This window comes from Colius striatus, chromosome 6, assembly GCF_028858725.1.
Source record: "Colius striatus isolate bColStr4 chromosome 6, bColStr4.1.hap1, whole genome shotgun sequence".
NCBI lineage: Eukaryota > Metazoa > Chordata > Aves > Coliiformes > Coliidae > Colius > Colius striatus.
Window position 1 is genome coordinate 13,105,242 of NC_084764.1, and position 21,793 is coordinate 13,127,034.

At 37.7% G+C, this 21,793-nt stretch overlaps 1 protein-coding gene across 4 annotated transcripts in view; it reads left to right on the plus strand.

The window, feature by feature from the left end:
* RASGRP1 (RAS guanyl releasing protein 1) overlaps positions 1 to 21,793 on the plus strand; it is a 42,998-nt gene that overhangs the window by 17,639 nt on the left and 3,566 nt on the right. For 3 of the 4 annotated variants that reach the window (XR_009818940.1, XR_009818941.1, XM_061998430.1), the window contains exons 3-16: positions 2,569 to 2,674; positions 4,187 to 4,249; positions 6,061 to 6,192; positions 7,271 to 7,424; positions 10,391 to 10,564; positions 11,306 to 11,422; positions 12,762 to 13,037; positions 15,369 to 15,449; positions 16,922 to 17,026; positions 18,048 to 18,157; positions 18,836 to 18,980; positions 19,676 to 19,712; positions 20,298 to 20,444; positions 21,303 to 21,676. Coding sequence is in view for 2 of the 4 variants with exons in the window: in XM_061998430.1 (XP_061854414.1) it covers positions 2,569 to 2,674; positions 4,187 to 4,249; positions 6,061 to 6,192; positions 7,271 to 7,424; positions 10,391 to 10,564; positions 11,306 to 11,422; positions 12,762 to 13,037; positions 15,369 to 15,449; positions 16,922 to 17,026; positions 18,048 to 18,157; positions 18,836 to 18,980; positions 19,676 to 19,712; positions 20,298 to 20,444; positions 21,303 to 21,676 (2,021 nt within the window). In the remaining 2 variants the exon portion in view is untranslated. The remainder of the gene's footprint in view (positions 1 to 2,568; positions 2,675 to 4,186; positions 4,250 to 6,060; positions 6,193 to 7,270; positions 7,425 to 10,390; positions 10,565 to 11,305; positions 11,423 to 12,761; positions 13,038 to 15,368; positions 15,450 to 16,921; positions 17,027 to 18,047; positions 18,158 to 18,835; positions 18,981 to 19,675; positions 19,713 to 20,297; positions 20,445 to 21,302; positions 21,677 to 21,793) is intronic. The other variant, XM_061998431.1, reaches the window with a different exon arrangement.

A 21,793-nucleotide genomic window follows, 5' to 3' on the forward strand; every position in this document is an offset into this window, starting at 1 on the left:
TGTCTGCCAACTTAAACTAAATTTGATGGAAACATGGGAATCTCAGAGATTTGCCTGTATAGAAGAAAGCCATACAGAACTTATCCAGAGTGCCCAGTCCAGGCAGCTGTGGGAGCCCAGCATGGATTTGGTTGGATTTCATTTGCTGTCTGGCCAGTCAGCCTGGATTCAACCACAGCATGTGTCTTGGTTTAGGCCCATTAGGGAGCAAAAGACTACGATTAGCCTCACGTACCAAAGACCTGAGGATTGCCAAAGCGCGCGGAAAGCTTAATTGCTGCTTAAGGTTCAGGACAAAACAGTTCAGGCTACTTGGCTTGAAGAAGAAAACAGAAAATAATTTAATGCAATACCAACTAAAACATAACCATAAAACCCCAAAACATAACCAAAATAAAAACAACACAGAGTGGTACAACAATGAAGAGTCCGATGCGCCCTTTAAGAACACTTTCTCCCCACTCCTCCCCTCTTCCTGGGCTCAGAGCCCTGATCCTGGTTTTTTTACCTCCTCCCCCCTGAACCACCCAGGGGGGCAGGGAGTGGGGGTTTCAGTCTGTCTATTCCTGATAGCTTCTGTTGTTTGTCTCTCCTCAGGGCAACTGGGCTCTGCAACAGTCCTCCCTGCAAGTCTGTGGGGTACCTCACACACAGGGCAGCCCTGCACGGGCTGCTCTGATGTGCATTTATCCCAAAAGCTGCAGCTCCTCTCTGCCTCTTGTGTGGGGCTGCTCTGCGGCGCTCAGGCTCTCCAGCATGGCCTTGTGCCATGGCTGTCTCCTCACACAGTCCCTCACCCATCCGAGTGCACTCACATGGAGCTGCTGGTGGCTCTCAGTCCTGCCATGGCCCTGCATGGGTTGCAGGGGTACAACCTGCATTCTCGCTATGGCTTGCAGAGGGGTCTCTGGTCTAGTGCTCCTCCTTCCTTCTCTGACTGCAGGGTCCACGTGGTCACCTCCATCTTGTATCACTCATACACCTCCTGCCAGCACTTCAAATTCTCGTCCCTAAATAGTGATCACAGAGGTACCAGATTGGCCCAGCTGGGCCAGAGGTGGGTGTGAACCCAGGAGGCGGGGAGAGTCCAAAAACTCTTTACTGGGTCTTCTCTGCAACCCCCTCCCCCTATTACCAAGCAAAAGCTGCTCCTTGCTAAACCATGACAGCATGTGTTGTATCGCTTCCATGAGGCTGATAGCTTTGAATCATTATGATGTTGTGTGGAAGAGAAGGAAAAGAATTTCAGGGGAGAGTACAGTGATAAAAGGCATGAATAGTAGTATTGTGGAGTGAAGAATAAGAGAGACAGATCTAGAGGAAATCAGGCTTTATTAGGTCTACCAAAGATTTGATGTGTTGTCCAAAAGGACTCTGGGGTTCTCTCTTCACATTTGTTACATTCCTGTAAAAGGACATGGAAACTCTTGCTCAGTGGTGAACATGGATTATATTGTTTTGCAAGTGGGCTAAGTTTTTCTTGTTCCTTGTTGCTGTTGTGCAATTCAAAAATGTTGGGGTGTTTTTTTTTCTCTCTAGTAATAGATGTCATCTCATATGCTGCAAATCTACTGTCTCACCTACCTCTTTGCCATATCATTCATTGCTTCTATTTAGTGTTTATGTTACTACTATTTTAAGTGAAAACTACATTTATCCTCTTAAAGATTTGTATTTAAAATTATTCAAAAAGGTGAATTTTCTTTTGTTTGAAAGTGTGTCTAATTCCAGTTCAGGTTACTTCAGTTCTCTCATGGCAGGCTGTAGAAAAATATCATCTGTTAGTATTTACAAACACTTTCACTACTGTCTTTGTTACAGAAATGGAAACTTTAAAAAAATGTTCTGCTACATGTGATGTCCTTGATGTTTTCTGAATATGGAAAAAAACTCCACAAGACTCAAAAGATAGATGTAGTTTAAAAGCCTTCTTCAAGTGAAGTCTCTGTAAAGCATAGTGCAAGGAAATGTGTTGACTTGTTTAGGTGCCCCACTGCGACTATGTGCATGTGGGCTTCCACATGGTTACATCTTGTTCTATGCACACCTAGGTACTGAACCTAACTTCAACGTATACTTTCATGTTACATATGTCAGCTGTAAAAAGCCTATCAAATGTCATCATTCTGTTTGGTAAGTTTAGTCACACTACTGACTGGCTGTTGTACATCAGTAACTGAATTCCTTTTCTCTACAATTCATTAACCTGTTTCCAAGGTTGTACTCATCTGCTTAAAGATGAGCATTTAAGTGTGTTGCTGAACTGAGATCATTACGTATAATTATCTGGATATTTTGAGTTCTTGTGAAACACAGCTGCTTTATTGTTTACTCCCCCTTTTTTTTTTTAATTTTGGTCTTCAAAGTCCTGGTAGTGAAATAAATACAGCTGTTGTATAGCTCTCATCAGAAAAATTATGTACTTCCTTAGTAAGTTACTGCTATCTTTGAAACAGCATAGATGAAGAAGCCTGATTCAAGTTAGTACTCTAAAAGGCTTCTTGCAAGTTATTTACTAAGGTGTATCAAGATTTCAATATGAATATTCCTCTTTTTTTTTTTTTTCAGATTTAGAAGGAAATGCATATCAAAACAACCAGCTGCTAAAGATAATTCTGGCCATGCATCAGTTTGTCATCTCTTCTGCAGACATGCTCCAGAAACTCATTGATCTATATCCTTTGTAATGTTCACCTGCTATTCAGGTAACAAAACTTGACAATTTTTAAATGGGTAAGTAGAAGATATTCAATCTATGGATGTATTACTGTTCCAGTCCTGTCATGATAAGAATCTCCAGCCAATTTTGATAAACTTAATTTAGATAATCTTTTCTACCCTCAAACTCTGTATCTGACTGGCTTTTAAAAGCACCATAATTTACAACAGGGCTTTGCTGTAGCATTAAGTAGCAGGACAGTCAGAACCTATTTTGCAGCTTAGCACACTCAGTCTAATACCTGTGGCGTAGTATTGCATTTAACTTCGCCTCATGTGCTCTTTAAAAATGGAAGAAAGTGATTGCTTGCATGTTTCTGAGAAGTAACGTTTTCTACCGCCAGAGAAGAGATTCAAACTATGATCAGACTTACATGTTTTGCAAGCTTGGTTTCTGACTCTGTGTCTAGCTCCCTGTAAAGACATTGAAGGGTAAAGACAGTTTTGAATGGCTCAGATAGTCTGGGAACCTTAGAAATGTTCCAATTTCACCATTTTCCATCCACTAAATTATGTGACTGATTTTAGATGGTTAGGATGATTTGTAACCCATCTAACTTCAGACATTCAGTTTGGAGCCCTTAAAAATATTTGGGAACTTATTCTAATCTCACTAGTTTAATACCCATCCTCATTTAAGTACTTAATATGAGTACTTAAATTGTGGACGGTATGTCCTCTCAGTGTAGTAGATTTAGACTACAGTTAATTTCAGTCATTGTGGTAGGATCCACTGTGTATTTTCATTGAATTATGAGGGTTTTTGTACTGAAAATGTGTGTAATCTAGAGCAGAAGAATCAAGATACGTGTAATATGTTTTGCGAATGGATTTTTCATGTGTTAAAAAGACATTGGCTACAACATCAAAATATGTTTTGTAGAGCTAATAGACTAAAAATGTAGATGTTTCTTTCCAGTTATTGTAGCAAGTCAAATGAAAGCTGTTGCATAGTTAGAAATGTGAGGTTAGCAAGGAAAGACATGTCATGTTTTTCTCTACTGTTACATACAACTGGTTATTAAAAGAAAATAGGGGTTTTTTTGTTTTGTTTTGGAAAAGCTTCAATGAATCATAATCAACTGAAAAGGATTTCTTCCTAAAACCAATAATTGACAAATTTGGCATTACTGTTTCAAATTTTAGCGAGATGGGCAAGTACATGAGTTCTATTAGAAATTGTGAGGCATGTTGCCAAGAAACACATGCAGAAAGCAGAATCATTTCATTACTTAACACTACTTGGTACTTGGGCTCCTACATCAGTGTTACTCATAGTAGTCACATTTGCAATAAACTTTTACTAACAATCAAGGAGTATACTTATATACACCTGTGCAAAACCCTAATCTGATATTATATGCCATCAGTAAAATGATTCCTATTGCTTACAAGTAGGGAAGTACCAAGCATTTTACATTTCATATCATATGAGAATGGCTGTGTTTTTTCCTTAACAGTTTTGTACCTATCTTACTGCTTTAGAAAATAAATCTTCCATGCTATGTGTAAAGATATGTTATTTTGTGAGGTAAGAATATTTTTGCTTGATAGCTATTGGTCTGCAGCTATCCATATGCCATACATAAGAATGCCTTTGCATATCTTAAGCGAACATTAAAAAGAAACAGCTAGACTGCTTCAGTGTTTCAAGGTCCACTTGAGCAGCTTTGCACAAAAAAGCCCAACTGTTTTTGTGCAGATTCATGGAAGTCAGTTGCATGAATTGCTGAGTCACACTTTTGAACTGAGTCTGTATGAATCTGTATCCTAAATATCAGTAAAACAGTGCTTAAGAATTTGGTAGCATTATTATGTGAATCTATTAAAAAAACAAACTGGGATATTGCAGCTGTTTTTACATGAGACAAAACTATTGTATTCAGTAGGTAATTCTACTTAGTAATTCTATGTAGTGACTTGCAATGATCACCAATCCCTGTATTTAATTTTTTTAATTAAGTATAATGAAGTTTGATTTCTCAGAAGACAAGGAAAAAATGCAAGTCTGATAATAGATTAGCTTATGATACCTCTTTTTTACACAAAATAGTAAATAAATAGTAACAGAAAGGTAACATTTGTTTTAAATGGCAAGTTTTTGTTACCTCAGGATTATTGGTCAAGTCAGAGTGCTTTGTTGTATGTGATCTGGGAACATTTTTTGCTTCTAGGCAAATTTACACATATGCATCCGTAGGAATGTGCATTTCTGTTTTTCTAACAAGCACAGATTTTTACATGCACAGGTGTTGTGAATCTGGCTGGAATGGAGTTAACTTTCTTCATAGCAGCCCCTGTGCTGCTGTGCTTTGCATTTGTGAGTAAAACACACCAACGTTTCAGCTATTGCTGAACAGTGATTGCACAGTGTCAATCTGCTTCTCACTCTGCCTCCCCAGAGTGTAGGTGGGGGGTGAGCTTGAGGCTGAGAGGGGGCACAGCCAGGACAGCTGACCTGAACTGACCAAAGGGGTGTTACATGGCAGACAGTGTCATGCCCAGCAATAAAAACTTACATGTCATTCTAAGGTAGTTGTGGCTTGGATACTGATTAGGCATCTTGTGGGAGATGGTGAGTGACTGCCTCTGCTCTGCATCACTTGTTTGTTTGGTTGGCTTTTTTCTTTCAGTCGTTTATTAAACTGTCTTTTATCGCGACCCACAGATTTTTCTCACTCTTGCCCTTCCTGTTCTCTCCCCTCCTCTGCTGAGAGGGAGAAGTGAACAAGCACAGGGGGGTAATTAGTTGCTGGCCAGAGTCAACTGATCACAATAGGTGACAAGTCACATACATTTTTATATATCAATTCCTGTATGACAGAAACACAGAAGAGTGTAGTTATCTGAAAATACTTTATGCATGTAAGACTGAATCACCCATAAACTAATAAATGTATTTAATTAGTAATTCTTTATTTAATGGATAAAATTCTGCCTAGCATAGTGTATTTTTTTTCTACGTTCAAACCAAATAATTTCAAGTTTCAAAGGAATATATAAAATTATGTAGAAGTTCATGAAGAAAAAAATCAGCATGCACACTCTCTAGATTTAATGGGAAACTAGACATTTTTAAGGTTGAATTTATTTCAAACATGTAAGTAGTATAGTTCTATACAGCATTAAGCCTAGTAGTTCCTAATTTCTTTTGAATCTTGACTGGTTTGGTGGGGGTTTTTTTGGTAAAATTAAGCACAAACATCTAAAAGCACGATTTATCCTCTGAAGTTGGTCAGAAAGAAATACAGTTCATAAACAGAACTATCTAAATTTCAGCCTTACTGATATTACAGGTAAACTTTTCTACTTTTATATTTCTGTATTTTGAATGTGCAATAGGTATTGGATTACAGAGTTCTGGGTTATGTTCAAAATGGACTCTAAACTATCCACAACTATGGAGGAATTTCAAGAACTGGTTAAAGCTAATGGTGAGGAGTTACACTGTCGTCTGATTGACACAACTCAAATGTGAGTGCCAAAGTCTCAATGTGCTCGGGAAATAAACTTTTTCTCTGAATTTCCTTTACTCAAATGTGTCTCTCCAATATAGGAGAATAATGGTCCTATAGTGGGTTAATTTTAATAAGTCACATGTAATCTATCCTTAGAATAGATAACATCATTATAGATAGCATCATTATAGATGAAATATGTATTATGTAAAGGAACAGAATACCAATCAAGGATAGCTTAAATTGAATCTAACTGCTGTGTAGGCTTTGTACCTATTCTCTACTCTAGATAAATTTTACTCTATCTAGGGAACTTAGAAAATTTGTAGTCGTAGTGATTTTGAAAGATCAGTTGAAGTCAATCATAAAGAGGAATTTTGATTGAGGAACAGGTGTGGTATATAAAAAAACCATGGTGTTTATATTTTTAACAACAAATGTCAGTTAGTGTCTAGAGCTTGACAATGTAATAAACTACATCTTCTGTTTTGTTTTATTTTAGTTAGAAAATTACTTGTCCTATCACGAATAAATCCTGTATCTGTACACCACACAGTTCTTTTCTGGGAAGAAAATGTTCCCTGTTATATGAGTGTAAGATAGTTTGGTGGAGTTGTATAACAGTGTCAATTCATACTTTAGAAGTGCACAGAGTATTTTATATCTGGTTATGAAATAAGGTATTTAGTTTTTCAAATTCAATTAAATTTTGTTCCTCCATGAGTGAGTAAGGTAGGGATACATTCATACTCAGAGGTTGGTCAAGGAAATCTGTAAGAATTATTAAATGGAGAAGCACTGGGTATGTTCAAAGAAGACAGAGTAACAGTAATTCTGGAAGTGCAATATATAATCTCATGCTGTTTAGTGATATAGTTGTATTGTACTTATGTGCTACATCAGTATATTGAAGACTAACAATTTTTTGTGGTAATCTCTAACGCATGAAAGGAGCTCTATGTTTAGAAATTAAAATAATTCATTTTTTCTTGCAGTAAGGAATTTAAAAAATGTTACTTTTGTGTCAGGGAGTGGAAAAGTTTTCTCTTCAGAAAATAACTCTGGGTAATTCTATTTCAAAATTTCTTTAAAAGCAATTCTAGAGATTGGTCTAGAAAGTTGACACAGCGTGTAAAGGCCAACACCAGTAAGAAGCGGAAAGTCTCGCTTCTTTTTGATCACCTTGAGCCAGAGGAACTGTCAGACCACCTTACCTATCTTGAATTTAAGTCTTTCAGAAGAATATCAGTAAGTGATGTGTTTTATTTTGTTTTATGTATTTGTTTATTTTAAACAAAGTTGGGAGGAATGTAGAGAAGACAACCTGCAGTGCAAGCTGTTGGAAAAATTGCATCTGTGTCTAGACTTTTTTTGTTTCACTAGGGTTGAAGGTGGCCAGTGGTACTTTTTCTGAATACATATACTTTTGCTGCGGTCACTTGAGAGAGGGAGAGTGAACCTCTTGAGCAACTGTGAAACAGAGTTGGGGCAACAGTCATTTGGAAGGCAGAGGAGTAAACCATTTGATCTTCCAAATCACCTATTTGTTAGAACAAGGGATGTCACTGGACACAGGAACAAGCAGCCTCCTTTGACTCAAATCTGTAATCAGGCTGAAACTGAATGATGGAATCTTGGAATATTCTTCTAGACTGCTCACCTCCTGTGGCTGTAGGAAACAGTGATGTGTTCTTGTTCAGTGACTAATGGACTGTCTATGTAGATGATGTCCACTGGACTTGGCTTTCCATTTTAATTGTCCATAATAAAATAAAGCATTTGAAAATGCCACTTTTTAATGTAAGAGAGGCTTAAAATATTTTATTAGGCGAGCCTTCAAGTAGACAAAAATTTTCTTGAGGATTTATCTCCTTTCTGTTTGCTTTTGTTTCACTTGTTTTCTCAGTTGTGTTGGTAGTTGGTAAGATGCTAGATTGCCTATGCACCTTGGCTTCACTTGCATCCTTGTATACTACAACATTACTTGATACGAACGTGATACAATTCATTTATGGGGGGAAAAAAAAGTGAACAGTGGAGACCAAAATCTAAGATGGCTGAAAAGTCAATTTGATGATAACAATAAAAGAAAACTATTTTTTTAAGATTTTTTGTTTGGTTTTGTGTGGTTTTTTTTTTTTTTAATACTACAATTTGAACATGTCTTGCAAAGAAAGGGGCTTTCAGTAGATTGTGGAAGATTTCACAGCTGCATGTTATTGTACTTTATGTTGAGTATGACAGTATGACTCTTCATGTTTTGTGTTACAGTTAAGTGTCAGATGTCTCAAAGTTCCAACAGTTACATACGTGTATGTGTGTTATATGCAGGGTCCCTGCATATGTTTTAGGATGAATTGAGTTTACTGAGACTTCAGATCAGAAAATACTGTGTCATTAATAAACAGCTATATTCAGTAACTCTGCAGAATGTATTCATTGTATGTTAAGCCATAGAATCCTTTTGTTATTCTAACGTGGCAGTATATACTGGGAGAGGCTGCAAATCACCTGCTGTGTTATCAGTCACTGTAATAACTATTCATAGGTTCAATCATTTGAAAGTCAGAAAGGTGTACTTGATCCTCTGAACACATACAGCACATATCAAAATCTTCCACAATGCACCAGGTATCTTGTAGCAAAGTAACATACAGGGAGGTGGTGTTCAGAGAGCAATGTCTGCAGGTGTGCTGGTGTTTGGAAACCATTTTAATTTATAGTTGTAAAAGACAGGGAGGCTATGTTGTTTTTTAAGGATCTGGATTCTGCTTTCCTGTTGAGGCTCCTAAGTTAGTCACTGCAACATCAGACTCTTGCATTATTTAAGTACCTGGGCTTCTTTACTGCATCTGCCACTAACAGTCATGTTACAGATGACCTCATTAATACATTCTTTCACCACAGTTATTTCAAAACTTTAAGTAGGATGTTGGATCTAGATCTAAATTTGTTCAACATCTTTTCTGGACGATAAGCTGCTGAGAACATAAACTAATCAAACCAATTCATAATTGTACTGAAACTGCTATGAGGTCCATAATTATGTGGTCAGATTTGAAAGATTATCTGTATAGAGAAGCTGTTTAAATTTCAAGATCCAGACAAATCTGGCAGGGATTCAAAATTCAAACAATAATTGTAAGTACGTACTACATAATGTCAGAGACAGCTCTACTTATTACTGTTAATTTTTCTTCCATTTTTAATTTCATAAGAGGACAAATCCAGAAATGTCTACTATCATATCTGCTTTCCAAAGTGTTAATAGTTCTTATTAAACAGTGATAAAGTGGAGAGAAAAGGGGAGAGGGAGAGCAAACAGCAGCCTGAGAATTTATGACTTTTTCATAAGGATCAGTGCCATTCAGCATATTTCTTTGGCCTTAAGAAAGGAAGATGTGTCTATGAATGCTTTTGGTAAGATTTTAGAATCAATGGCCATAGTAAAGGATGGATATTTAAATCCCATGTCACATTTTGTGGTGTTCGAATTCTTGTGTATTCTTGTAAATGGATAAATCAAGAGAATGGATAACATTGCATAAACAGCAACAAAAAAGCTTGCAACCCTTTGATCTGAATGGGGCGAATGGTCTAAAAATAATTTATGTGGCAGATGTCTACTGAACAATTTTAGATGATTTTGGTTAAATAAGAGAATCTCACAAGCTGTATTAAAAATATTAAGGAATCTGGTTTCATCTCAGTTTTATACTAATCTCATTGAACTTGCTTTTTTATATTAGGGTAGCTTAATTCAAAAGTATGGCCTAATTTAAGTACATCAACTGAATACTTAACTGCCTTACGCTATCACTGAGGTACTAGATTTCACTTTGAATTGAATTTAACCCTTCCTGTAGAAGCCTAGATTCAACAGATCTATGAAGCCACAGAGGGTAGAAGGAAAGCGGCAATTCTGCTAATCCTAGGGTTTACAAGAGCCAAGGCTCCTGAGATAGACATGATGCAAGTGATGTGGTATAAATTAGGGGGGGAAAAAAAGCTTTCAGTGAATTCAATCAGTTGACACCTTCTGCTTTGAACCTAAGAAAGCTTTGACAAAGGAGGGATTTCAGCCTTATGGATATTTAAGGTTCAAAATGTATTGTGTCTATTTCATTTGAAAATGTGATCTATATGTGCATACAGATCATGAGGTTTATGTGTAGAAGAGTTTTCTTTTACACTTCTCTTGTTTTTTTTTTAAGTTCTCAGATTATCAGAACTACATTGTGAATAGTTGTGTGAAGGAGAATCCAACAATGGAAAGATCAATTGCTCTTTGCAATGGTATCTCTCAATGGGTGCAGCTGATGGTTCTCAGCAGACCAACACCACAGCTTCGGGCTGAAGTGTTCATCAAGTTCATTCATGTTGCACAGGTCAGTTAAATTTTGACGTGTGGTGTTTATTTTGTCTTTCTCTGATGCAGCCCTTCAGTTGCTCTTCCCATGCTCCTACTGTAGGTTCAGTTAGGGATGTTGGCACTGGTCTCCTGGTTCATACATAACAACATGAGTATTTGTGTATGCTGTATTCATATTTGTGTATTCAGATATTACAGTGTCATGGCACAATGACTTTCTCATGTCCCTTCTGAAGAAACTGTTTTCACTGAAAAACTAGACTTGCTTTTGAATGAACTGGTGAAATTCCAAACCATGACTATGTACCTTTCCAAAGCATGATCCACTACCTTGTCTTGGGCTGTAATTAGAAGCATTTCTACTAGATAGGCCTTACTGGAAAGAAGCGGAGCTACGGAGCTATTTGTATTCCTTGCATACTAATTCAACTGCAAGTCATAACTAAGACAATAAATAGTGTTCCCTAGTTGTGGTAGACTAGGAAGAGGGGTGAGTACTGAAGAAGTATTTTGAAGACTTGGTGTATATGTAGAATTAATATCTGATTTAACAGCAGTAGGAAAGTACATGTTACACCCAGTAAAATCACAGTGCACTACCTAAATCAGTGAAATCAAATGGATAGTGGCACAAAACTTACAAAACTTCAGAGAAGGGCAATAGAGGAAATGTAGAATCTGTATGTGCATATTGAACAACTTGAACCTTTAAGTTATAAATACTGGAGGGTTTTTTTTTGTTTGTTTTTCAACACAGAAGCTCCACCAGTTGCAGAATTTCAATACGTTAATGGCAGTGATAGGAGGTCTTTGTCACAGTTCTATTTCCAGACTCAAGGAAACAAGCTCATGTGTTCCTCATGATGTAATTAAGGTTGGTATTGCTGTTCCAAGTTTTACAAATAAGATAACCTTCCGCTTTTTTGTCATTGCACACACAAAACTGAGTTTGTTCATCTGATCTTTCCCTATGAGAGATTTTGTCTAGTTTAGATGTGAACAAACTCAGCCCTAATATACACACCTTCTAATAAAGTGGTGGAATGTTAGGGATAAGTTGTAATTTCCACTTTAATTATTGTGAAATATATATGTGCGGATATATTTTTTGCTGAGATTCTGGCTACTAAAACTGTGAAGGAAAGCATAATTTTTAGCAGTGAAATCACTTCTTAAGAGTCTAAAATGCTTTATTATTTCAATAGGTGTGGGGCCAGAAAGATTTCATATAGATATGTAATGAAACTGTTTTGATCACAGTATGGTGAGCTTGAATGAGCAGTGCATACCTGGAGTATGACCTCCCACTGAGGATGTTTGCAGCTCTCAGGATCTGTAAAACCAGCTAGCAAGTTGATTTTCAATTCCAGCAATTCCATGTTGTTTTACGGATGTTGGCATTCTTAGGAGTGGACTGTATGTGTGTCCATCATTTTAGTAACTTTTTGCATCAAATTGTATGCAAGTGTTAATAGAAAACAGGTAAAATAAGACTAGTAATAGTGACTTGAAATCACACTTCAAAGTTCAACTATAACAGTTTGTGAAGGGTTTAGACAGAAACTTCCAAAAGACAACACTAATCCATTGATTTTATAATGTTAAGAGTCAGCTTTGTACCTACATAGTTTTAAACAACGGAAATATTTATACTGATAAGATTCATTTGGCCTTTACAACAAGTCCAATATTCCGTGGAAAAAAAGTTTTCTTAAAAGCACAGATGTGTCATGTTGAACTATAGCAGGAAGTTTGGTCATGCTGTGATGGGGCCATAGCACAGTGTAGGGTTTCTCTGCCAGGACTTTCCAATTCCAGCAATTCCAGACAGTGAACTGGAAGCCTGAGAAGTGCATATCACATTTTAAGGTAAAGGTACTTGCTTTTGTGATGGTCAGAGAGCTCATGCTGTGCTTATTGCATTAACTGCATAGACATCCTATTGTTCTGAGAGGACCCTATTTCTTCTCTTTGACTAAATAGGGAATGTAGGAAGACCAGCTTATAGATTAGGCTATAGATTAACTGTATATAATTACATAGTATAGATAAATTAGGTGAGGTGAATACTTAGATTTCGTCTGAAGCCTAAAGTTTTAAAATCTGTTTCAAGAGTCATTGTGAGTAAACCCTTTAACAATAACGTGGGAAATTCTTGTGCTGTAACCAACAGTAACCAATGCTGATTTTTTGTTTGTTTGTTTTATTTGTAGGTGTTTAATGAAATGACAGAACTGCTATCGTCGTACAGAAATTATGATAGTTACCGACGTGCCTATAATGAGTGCAGTAACTTTAAGATCCCAATCCTTGGAGTCCACCTGAAAGACTTGATATCACTTTATGAGGGCATGCCAGACTACTTGGATAACAAAAAAATTAACATAAACAAACTATATTCTCTGTATAACCACATAAATGAGCTGATAAAACTCCAGGAAATGCCACTTCCCCTGGAGGCTAATATGGACCTTGTTCATTTGCTTACAGTAAGTCTGTTAGATGAGACAGATAGTAAATTTTGTAAAAATAATTTCAAGTACCTTTCAAACAGCTAAGTAGAGAATTCCAGTAATTAAATATATATAATATTGTAATATTATTTTTTTTTAATTTTGTTAAGGAAATGTACAATAATAGAAGAAGAGGAAGAAGTTAGTGATAGTGATTTTTCTGGCAGCAAGGGTAGAGGTGTCAGTTCAACAGTATGCTTCCAGTTATTTCTATAAGAGAAGGGAATGGTTATTTCTGCATATAGTAGTATGCATCCTTTGTACTAAGGCAGAACTTTGAATCCTCTGCTGATTAAGCCTAAATAAGGGAGACAGGTCAAAAGCCTCCTTAGATGCATCTTGGAGACAGAAAATTGCTTCCTTGTGTTGAAACACACAAACTTTCACTTAAATGTTCAGTCCCTCAAGATATGTAGGGTTAAACATACCACACTTCTAGCCAAGTTTCTGGTACAAAAAACCTGTCAGACATAAATGTTAGTGAAATATAGTTGTTGTATTAATCTTCCAGTCAAATCCACTCAGTGACATATCACTAACAACATTGATAATACCTAGGAAGTATGTCACAATAGTAGTTTTAGATTCTCCTAGTAAGTTAAAATACTACCTTTTATAAAAAACAGAATATCCACCTTTCTTGTTTCTCTCTTTTGTTTGCTCTTTACACAAGTACCTCAGCTTGGAAGAACTACATGGGCTACTTCCACTTTCTGGTTACACACTCTGTTTTGGCAAAAAGCTTATAGATGCTTACGTGCTTGAGGCTATTTGTTCTCTCTGTGAGCGCTTGTGTGTGAAATCAAGCACATATGCCCAGGGCCTGAAACAAACTTACTGAAAGTGGTAACTTTCTTTCTGCTAAATGTATTGCATGTTTTGTCACAAATTATTTTAGGTCTTCCTAAAAGTTTTTATAGATACAATGTTTTATACAAATGGTTACTAAAATATGTTGAACTTTGGCCACAATTTCATGCAGCTGTATATGACAGGATATAAATTAAAACAAATACTGCATTTCAAAGCAGGAGCTTCTGGACCTGCTTCTGCAGGAGGGTTGGACTACATGATCTTTAAAGATCCCTTCTAAACCCTACCATTCCATGATTCTTCTAATCTGCTAATATTATAGGGCTTTTTTTTTTTTTTTTTTTTTTACTGCTTGTTCCCTGACTTTTCTAACTGCCTCTATCCTTCTGTTTCTTTTAGTCATATGCTTTCCCTTTAGCAAGCAAATCAGTTTGAAGAGGTATTAGTAGTTACATATGTAAGTCACTAATTCAGTGAAGTATCATAACATGTGGATTTTTTTTTGACTATCAGAAAGTATTTTAAGATTTCCCCAAGTATCTAAAATTATTCAATCTAAAGTTATTATTTGAACTACAATAGTAATTCTTGCAGTTGTTCCCAAAGAAGTTATTGTATATCCGCAATTAATAAGGTTGTTCATTGGATTCAAAAGTATATTTCATTTTCTCAGTTTATATACATTTGCCTGCCACAATCTCAACTCTCTGTAACAAGCTTATATTTTCTTTGGACTTGCCATAGACTGAGGCTTGTAAAACATTTACACCCAGCTTTTCTATTTGATCATGTGTTTAGTGTGAATATTTTCATGTAAATATTAAAAAATGTCATGTTACTACTCTTAAATCTTAGCTTGAAATTCAATAAAACAATGTCAATAAAACATTTGTTACACTCACATGCAAAAGCAAAGGTATAAATTTGTTCTGTTTTTTTAATTCCTTGTTTTACCCAGGTGGAATGTTTCCTGCTTTACATAACTGCTAGTGGCAGCTAAAGGTTCTCGCTAAATATATATGCAAGTCCATCTTATCGGCATTGTGTACTTCTTAGTTCAATGTGATCATAGCTGGATTGGATAAATATGCGTATTTCAACAGGATTTTTCTGAGAATCTGAGTTGATGGACAGTTTCATTGGACTGGTGCTTTTGTGCCTAGTTGCGCTATAGACCATGTGAATACTAGAGAAGTAACAGTATTTTGAGGTTACTTATTGACTGCTAATTAATACCTAGAGACACTTGCTGTGCTAATGACTGTAGCTGTGCAATATTACAGATTTCCAGATAATGATAGTAGCAGTCTGGAATTTCAAAATGTTCCCAGTTCAAGTCATGCTGAACCCTTATGTAGCCCAAGTGCATTTCTTTCTATCTGCAACCTAAATGAAAAAATAATCCACCAAAAATACTAATGTATGCATGGAGCAAGTTTATCAAGTAGTACTGACTGTTTTAGAATTAAATTGATGTGCTTTTTTTTTTTCCAGCTGTCCCTTGATCTTTACTACACAGAAGATGAGATTTATGAGCTTTCATATGCCCGGGAGCCACGAAGTCACCGAGCTGCTGTAAGGGCCTTCCTAGATTCTTAACCAAAATTTTTTAATTAGTAATGTAACTCTTATCCTTTGCATTAGTTTTGTTTTCTTTTATGCTAAATTGAAAACATTTTAGCTTTATAGACTGAGCAAAATGTGTTTAAAAACCTAAATTGTTTGGTTGATGATGAAGCCTAGATTGGAATATGCGGGAAGGCTGGCATCATATCGGATTTTATAGTATGAATACAAATGCAAATAAAGTTACTTGTGTAGAGACAGGATATCAGTCTTGGGAACTGATACTGGTTCTTTTCAATGAAGAGTTATTATGTCATTGAAATGATGAGACTCACAAGTGTTCCTGTTTTATAAATACAGAAAAGGCAGGGAATTTACAGGGCTGACAGTGAACTGTGACAATTTAAGGAAAAACTGCTGTTTTGGATGGGGCAGGGAAGAGCTTCCTCTGAAGTACCACGTAATTATCAGAAGTATGACACTGGGTCCAACAGGTCATTTTTGCAGTCACATAGTCCATTGTCACAATTGAAAGAAAGAAGTGTAATAATGAAAATCTGACTATGTTGTCCTAGTCGGTGCTGGGACCAGTACTGGTCAATATATTGATTTATGACCTTGATGAGGGATCAGAGGGCACTGTCAGCAAGTTTGCTGATGATACTAAACTGGGGGGAGTGGCTGACACACCAGAAGTCTATGCTGCTATTTGAGACCTGGACAGGCTGAGGGTTGGGCAAGGAGAAATCTAATGAAATTCAACAAGGGCAAGTGTAGCATCTTGCATCTGGGAAAGAATCACCCCATGCACTGGGGAATAACCCCGGTGTGCAGCAGGATGACCATGAGCCACCAATGTGCCCTTATGGCCAAGAAGGCCAATGGCATCCTGGGGTGTTTCAGAAAGGCTGTTGGCAATAGGTCAAGAGAGGTTCTCCTTCCCCTCTATTCTGCCCTTGTGAGACCACATCTGGAATATTGTGTCCAGTTCTGGGCCCCTCAGTTCAAGAAGGACAGGGAGCTGCTGGAGAGAGTTCAGCACAGGGCCACAAAGATGATGGAGTGGAGTATCTCCCTTATGATGAAAGGGTGAGGGAGCTGGGGCTCTTTAGCTGGAGGAGACTGAAAGGTGATCTCATTAATGTTTACAAATACTTAAAGGGCAGGTGTCAGGAGGATTGAGCCAGGCTCTTCTCAGTGATGTCCAACGATAGGACAAGGGGCAACATAAGAGATTCCAAAGAAATATAAGGAAGAATTTCTTCACTGTGGGAGTGACAGAGCACTGGAACAGGCTGCCCAAATGGGTTGTGGAGCCTCCTTCTCTGGGGACATCCCAGACCCACCTGGATGAGTTCCTGTGTGACCTACACTAGGGGGTCCTGCTCTGGCAGGGAGGTAGGACTGATGATCTTTTGAGGTCCCTTCCAACCTTTATGATTCTGTGATTCTGTGATGAAGCTCCATTCAATTTTTTCTAGCCTTTGACACCTTCCAGACCACCAGTAGTTGCAGACTGGGCCTCAGGAGTGGCCCCAAAACCTGACCCCAAAACCATCAGCAAACATGTTCAGAGGATGGTAGATGTAAGTATGGTTGACACATTTACATTGCCTGTCACTTGTAGTCTTAATCTCTGGGTATGAAAAGATGCAAAGAAGAGAAAAAGATACTGGACACATTGAAAGCTGTGGTGAGTTCGTAAGCACTTCTGTCCTCACTCATACACATTTGTGCCTAGCTGTAAATAGCAGCAGTGGCCTGTGAAGCATGGCAGGAAATGCCTGAAATGGCTAAGGAGCCAGCAGGGAGTGTGAATACAGTTTTATATGCTTCCAGAGTTATCTGCCAGAGAGTCCATTTCCACCAGGGACTCCAACATCATGTTACTGGTGGTGTCTGAAAGTGAGCCTCTCAGTGGCTTTGTTACTAGCAGCCATTGTTTTTTTCTCTTCTTTTGCTCAGCTGCTTTACTCAAAACTATCAAGTAAGCTCAGGTGATTGATTCAAAAACTCATGGAGAGGAGTAAAGAATTTTGTCCTTTCATCCCTGCTTTATCTCTTTTCCTTCTAAACCCTTCTAATATTGCTAGACATCCTCTGACACACAACATTGTGGAATACTTTTCCAAATTTGGCCTAAGTGTGGTCCTTGTCTTAGACCAGAGACAAACTGTAATGCTTTTCCACTGGTTGGAAATAGGTGTCTACATGATAATTATGCCATATAACTTTCCACATAACATTGACCTGATGAAATAAGCTAGGCAGCTACACTGGTTTGGCTTCTAAGAGCACTAATGGAGAGCAATGGTACAAGCTCCCTATCTAGGCCTGGAGATAATGATCTTAATACTAAAAAAGAACTGTCATTCATTGTAAAGGGAGGCTTTTAGTCCAGCCTATGTTGACTTAACTACATTTTGCTACAAATCAAGAAATCGTAATACTTCTGTAGTCTCAAATGAAATAAGCAGTTAGGCTGTTGTACTGTCTAATAGATAGTGGGACAAAGTGGTAGCAGAAATCTATGAATGTTGTGAAGACTTCTAAGGTTGGAATTTAGCCTATCCTCATTGTAAACTGTTCTGCTATTATCTTGCACAGTCTGTCTTCAAAAATTATGACCATGATCAAGACGGATACATTTCCCAGGAAGAATTTGAAAAGATAGCTGCCAGTTTTCCATTCTCATTTTGTGTAATGGCTAAGGACTGGTAGGTACCTGGTTCTGCTTATTAATTTTGTAGTAGCTGTTTTGAGAGGGGTTTTTTGGGAGCTGTTTTGGGCGCTGTTTTTAACTTTTTATTTGTGTCATGAGAGTGGTAAAATCATCCTCTTCACCTGCAAACAGAAGTGAAAACATAACTGACAAAAGCATCTTTTAAATGTGTTGTGAATGACATCTTCATGAGCTTCCAACAATGATGTAGGAGAACCTCATCAACAGAACTAGGCTGATGGAAGAGGAAGAACAGATAATAGAAAAAGTAGTATTTTTTGAATGATATTCAGTACATACTACCAAAGAACTTTCCTAATATGAAGCTGTGCCTCAGAAATAGACACAAATGTATCTTTTGGCCAAACTGAGGGCATTTTTCTAAACATACAAAGGCATGGAAAAATATAGTAGTGATTATTCAGACATTTTTCCATGAAGTAATTTTGAGGCTGTATCACATATGCAGATATTTCATTTATCCTTCCAGGCTGCATTTTAAATGAGTAGATAAGCTTCTGTAGGCTTTGGGAGCAGATGCCAAGATTAGCGAGGTCACTGGAGTTATTGGCCCGTGACACTATTCCCATTATAAATTATGAAGATATGTTTAATTTTCCTTATGCTTTGAAGAAAATGTATGTCACTAACAACTGTTCTTGTTTATTTCCAGGGAAGGTCTGATTAGCAGGGATGAAATAACAGCTTACTTTATGAGGGCTAGCTCAATCTATTCCAAATTAGGACTTGGCTTTGCTCACAACTTCCAAGAGACTACATACTTGAGGCCTACTTTTTGCGACAACTGTGCTGGATTTGTAAGCTTACTTTTTAGTAAATTAATGTTGTTTGGAATAATGTCTTTATCTCATAATCACCACGTGTCATATACAGAAATGGATGTATATAAACACCTGTGAAGCTACGTAGAACACCAGACTTCTGCCTGTGTAGCTATCTCGGGTACCCTTTACACCTCCCTTAGCAGTACCATTATCTGTTTAAACGTGGCTCCTACCTTGCGGTGTTGTGTTACCAGATACAATCTCAGGCAAGGCTTCCAAAGCCAGAGCCTTCCACTCCATGGTGCCGTTAGAACTCCTGTCCCGGTACAGACATGACATGCCCCCTGCCTATGGGACAGAAAGATTTGGTAAAGCTGACTGTCTTACTGATCCCCAGTTTATCTGGGATCAAACAAGGGTGCTGAGATAAAATTCTCCATGTACTCCAGCACCACAGCTTCTTTGGGGGCTGTCAGAGCTGCTGATGGATTCTTTAGAGCCTAGCTCAAGGTATTTGGTTTGTGACTGAGGAACACAAATTGAATATTCTGTTTATGCTAAAGCGGTAAATAGTTCATATTTTGACCATATCATCAAAGGGGTAGTAAAACAAGATCCTCTGCTGGTGCTCAGGTCTTAGAAATGAGTGGGGCTTTTAGTCAGTTTTTATATCGGGAGGTATCAAATGTGAGAATTATATTAATGCATGGTATTTATTTGAATTTCAGCTATGGGGAGTCATTAAACAAGGATACAGATGCAAAGGTAAAGTACTTTATACTTTGATAATTTTAATCTGTGATTGACAGTGAATAACAAAAAACGTGATATTCCTGAGATCCATTGCTATGTCCATGGACCTATTTAATCTGGCTTCTTGGGAGGGGGAGAAGAGTGATTCAAGAACAGTAGGACAGAGAGATGGTCTGGAAGAAATCTAAAGATGAAGGAACTCATAACTAATAGGTCTAAAACTTTGCAACACATCACTGAACAAAAGATTTGGGAACAGACCCTTCTCCTCCAATGGTTGCAAACACCAACACTCTGAAAACTGTGCAGCACATTCACAACATGTATTTTGCTGAGTTTTCTTCCTCATACAGGTACCTGCTTTCTCTGCCACTCCTACAGTCAGCACACTGTTGCAACTGAATGTTGCTGTTTTGTATTTTCATAACAAAAAAACAGTTTTAGGCCTGTTTACCACTTGTATGTTTTTAACAGATAATGCAGGCAAAGAACACCAAAGCAGCTTTCCTGATTCCTGAGGAGACAACACAGTGTGAGAGCTGATCTTAGATACTACAACAGAGCTGCTGAGTCATGTAAACGTTATTTTGTTTGCAGACTGTGGAATGAACTGTCACAAGCAATGCAAAGACTTGGTTGTGATAGAGTGCAAGAAAAGACCCAAAACATCCATTGCAGACAGCAGCCCAACAACTGCTCTTGCTTCAAGCCTCTGCCCAATAGGCGTCAAAGAGCCATTTCATGGTGAGAGATCAAGGATCAAAAGTATCCATATAACCTTTCCTTTTCCTCTTTTCCTTTTAAAGCTGGGTTGTACGGCATCAGTTTAGGTTTTGACAGTGAACTGCATTGTTTTATCAACATATAAACTAGAACCAGAGGTAAGCAAGCCTGTACATTCTGGTTCTAGTCTAAGTGAGGACTCCCTTTCTGGGTGATCTCTTGTCACACTACACAATGTGTGGTGCACAAATTCTACAAAAAAATAGTTAATCTGCTAGACTCTCATGGGAACTAGATGCTGTGAACTGAACAGCTGACACATTCCTTTAACTCTCTTACCATTGGTACACTCCAGTTTCTACCACTTTTGTCACATTAAGTGGCTACTGCACAACTGTTACAAGTCTGACTCAGTTTTTGTATTTAACTACAGAAGTATTTGAGGATGAACTATAGAAAAGCAGTAAAAAAATTAAAATGTCATTATTTCACCTTTATAAAGTGTCCCAAGTTCCATCTCACAGCTGCAAGTTGTGATAATGCTGACCTAAGACATTTAATCATCCAGCCCAATCACTAAGATCAATGATCTACATAAAACCTCTTAGCCACCTAGAGATTTTTCTCTAGCTGACCTTGATGGTGCACACTTGTTTTCATCTGATCCATATTTATGTTAACTGAGACAGGGCAAAGAGTTGTTCCAGGAGACACAACATTGAGAAACTTCCAGTGATACCTATTTTGGAGAGCAATGACTCTAAAATCAATAAAGAAGAAATGTTGTTTATTTATTACAATCGTGTTTAATTACGGTGCCTTCTGTTTCTCCTTTCCTAGGATAAGATCTTAACTCAATTTACCATATATATTCTACAGGACAAGAAGAAGGACCATTCACATTTCCTAATGGAGAAGTAGCGGAACACAATGAAGAGAGCAAGGACAGAACCATTATGCTCATGGGTTCCTCAGCTCAGAAAATCTCAGTGAGACTGAAACCCGCTGTGGTTCATAAAGGTACACAGACTGATCCTATACTGCTGGCTGGTGATGTATCTCGTAGGCAGTCAGAGAAGAAAGACCATAAGATGCCAGAAAATCCTTATCTCCAGACAGCTCCACCATCCCCATGTCCCAGCCCAATTCTAGGCCGCAGAAAGGCATATGTTAAATGGGAAAACAAGGACTGCAAACAGAAGATGAAGGAGGAGCATCACAGCTGCAAACCCTCATACCAAGAACTGGAGCAGGTACAAGAGTGATGAAAGAAACCATTTTGTGCAGCAGTATCCTAAAGTGGTTGGAGAGTGTGTGGGAATGGCTGGCACAGGGGGAAAGGTGTCACTTCAATGTAATTAATTGCTAGA